Below are 1491 nucleotides of genomic sequence, written 5' to 3'. Positions count from 1 at the left end.
ATACGAAAAAAATGACGTGAGATTCATCGAGTTTCATATTTGTTCGTTCCAAAGGATTTTCCATAACTNTAAGGCCACTTAAATGGATTTCTTCTGTGGGTTGCGTTTCTGATGACGTGACGGTGCTTCTGGCGATCCAATAATGCTACGTGACTCTTCTTTCTCCTTTTTCCTTTCTTTTTTTATGAGCGTTTTAGATTCGATTTCATTAGATTTGAATTCAGGAGACAAGAAACTGAGATGAGCAACGTTAAAAATATTCTCGTCAGTTAGAATTGACGTTACGTCGATTTTCAATCCGTTGTTGATAATCTTGAGCAGAAAAAATCGATTTCTAGTGTAAAAATAGCCTAAATCTCCTTCTGTCCCCTCTACATTCTTCAGATCCTTTTCGGTGAGCTCTGGTATTTGTCCCGCCGCCAGTACTTTTATTACTCTTGAACGCCTCCCGGAGTTTTGGACCCGTCTGAAAGCAGACTATCCTCGTCCATTTCAGTTTCTGAACAAAGAAAAGCATGTTCAAGAAAATGTCGTAAGATTTGATACATTTTTGTCTGAGGGTGTGGTGTTTGCGGACCCGCAGCAAACGAATTGGAGGGAGGTTCAAAAATAGTTTTTTGCGATAGGGGTAGATCAAAAGTTTTCTTTTTTCATCTACAAAAAAATAACTTTTACTAAAACTTCCAAACGAACATACTCGTAACGATCACGCACAAATCACGCACACACACACAAAAAAGATCGAGTGTGAATAGACAATTTAATGATGCGAAATACAATTATCCGAATTCATTTATTCATAAATGAACACAGCGATGGGGGCAAATGCTCGTTGCTGCGTGCGGAAGGTGAATAAGGATAGAAATTTTTGTTTCTGATGATTCCGTTGTTTCAGATGATCCATGCTTTTTCTCGTCCAGATTAGAAATAGAAAACAATGAAATCTGAAACAAAACTCATGACGGAGAGTATCAACAGGTCTTTCAAAAGAACTAACCGCCGAATAGTGATTATCGCACATAACGTGGCGCTCGTAACGTTTTGATTTTGTCTTCCGATGTGTCTGAACTCATATTCACTCCCTTTTTGCAAATCTGGCTGAGATGCAACTTTTGCAGATGTCGCCAATTACTCATTACAGGAAAAACACTTTATCAGACTGCTTGAAAGTCGTTATAGCATTGGCCGACAAGATTCTTGTATTCTGATTTCTGCTCCGGATGATAATGCTGGTCCATATCTGAAAATAGTGCACGTTTGGTTCACGAGTTTTTCACTTTTTCACTAGTTACCATTCTGAAAAACTTTTGAGGAAAATCGACTTCATCCGATTTCTCTTCTAATACGTTCAATTTCGCCCAGCTCAATCGTCGTCCAAATGTGGAAACGCTCTCTTCGACCACTTCTCCATATCTATTGGGTACTCCGACATTGGCTTCTTCTGTCTTTGTTTCAACTCCTGAAACTTGTTGTGAGCTTCCATTTCTTGAT

The 1491-nt window shown here is 38.9% G+C and overlaps 1 protein-coding gene across 1 annotated transcript in view; it reads right to left on the bottom strand.

Moving 5' to 3' along the window:
* Positions 1–797: 797 nt before the first annotated feature.
* The window catches only part of CBG07271, a gene marked incomplete at both ends in the record, with an annotated part of 4253 nt that continues 3559 nt past the window's right edge, over positions 798–1491 (bottom strand). Inside the window, 4 exons of the mRNA XM_045240658.1 lie at positions 798–944; positions 998–1063; positions 1151–1240; positions 1293–1491. The exon at positions 1293–1491 is cut by the window's right edge and continues 1523 nt beyond it. Of these exons, the coding sequence (XP_045093570.1) occupies positions 798–944; positions 998–1063; positions 1151–1240; positions 1293–1491 (502 nt within the window). The remainder of the gene's footprint in view (positions 945–997; positions 1064–1150; positions 1241–1292) is intronic.

This window comes from Caenorhabditis briggsae, assembly GCF_000004555.2.
Source record: "Caenorhabditis briggsae complete genome, chrX, whole genome shotgun sequence".
Classification (NCBI taxonomy): Eukaryota; Metazoa; Nematoda; class Chromadorea; order Rhabditida; family Rhabditidae; genus Caenorhabditis; species Caenorhabditis briggsae.
Note: the sequence above shows the minus strand (reverse complement) of the source record. Positions and strands in the feature narration are given on the sequence as shown.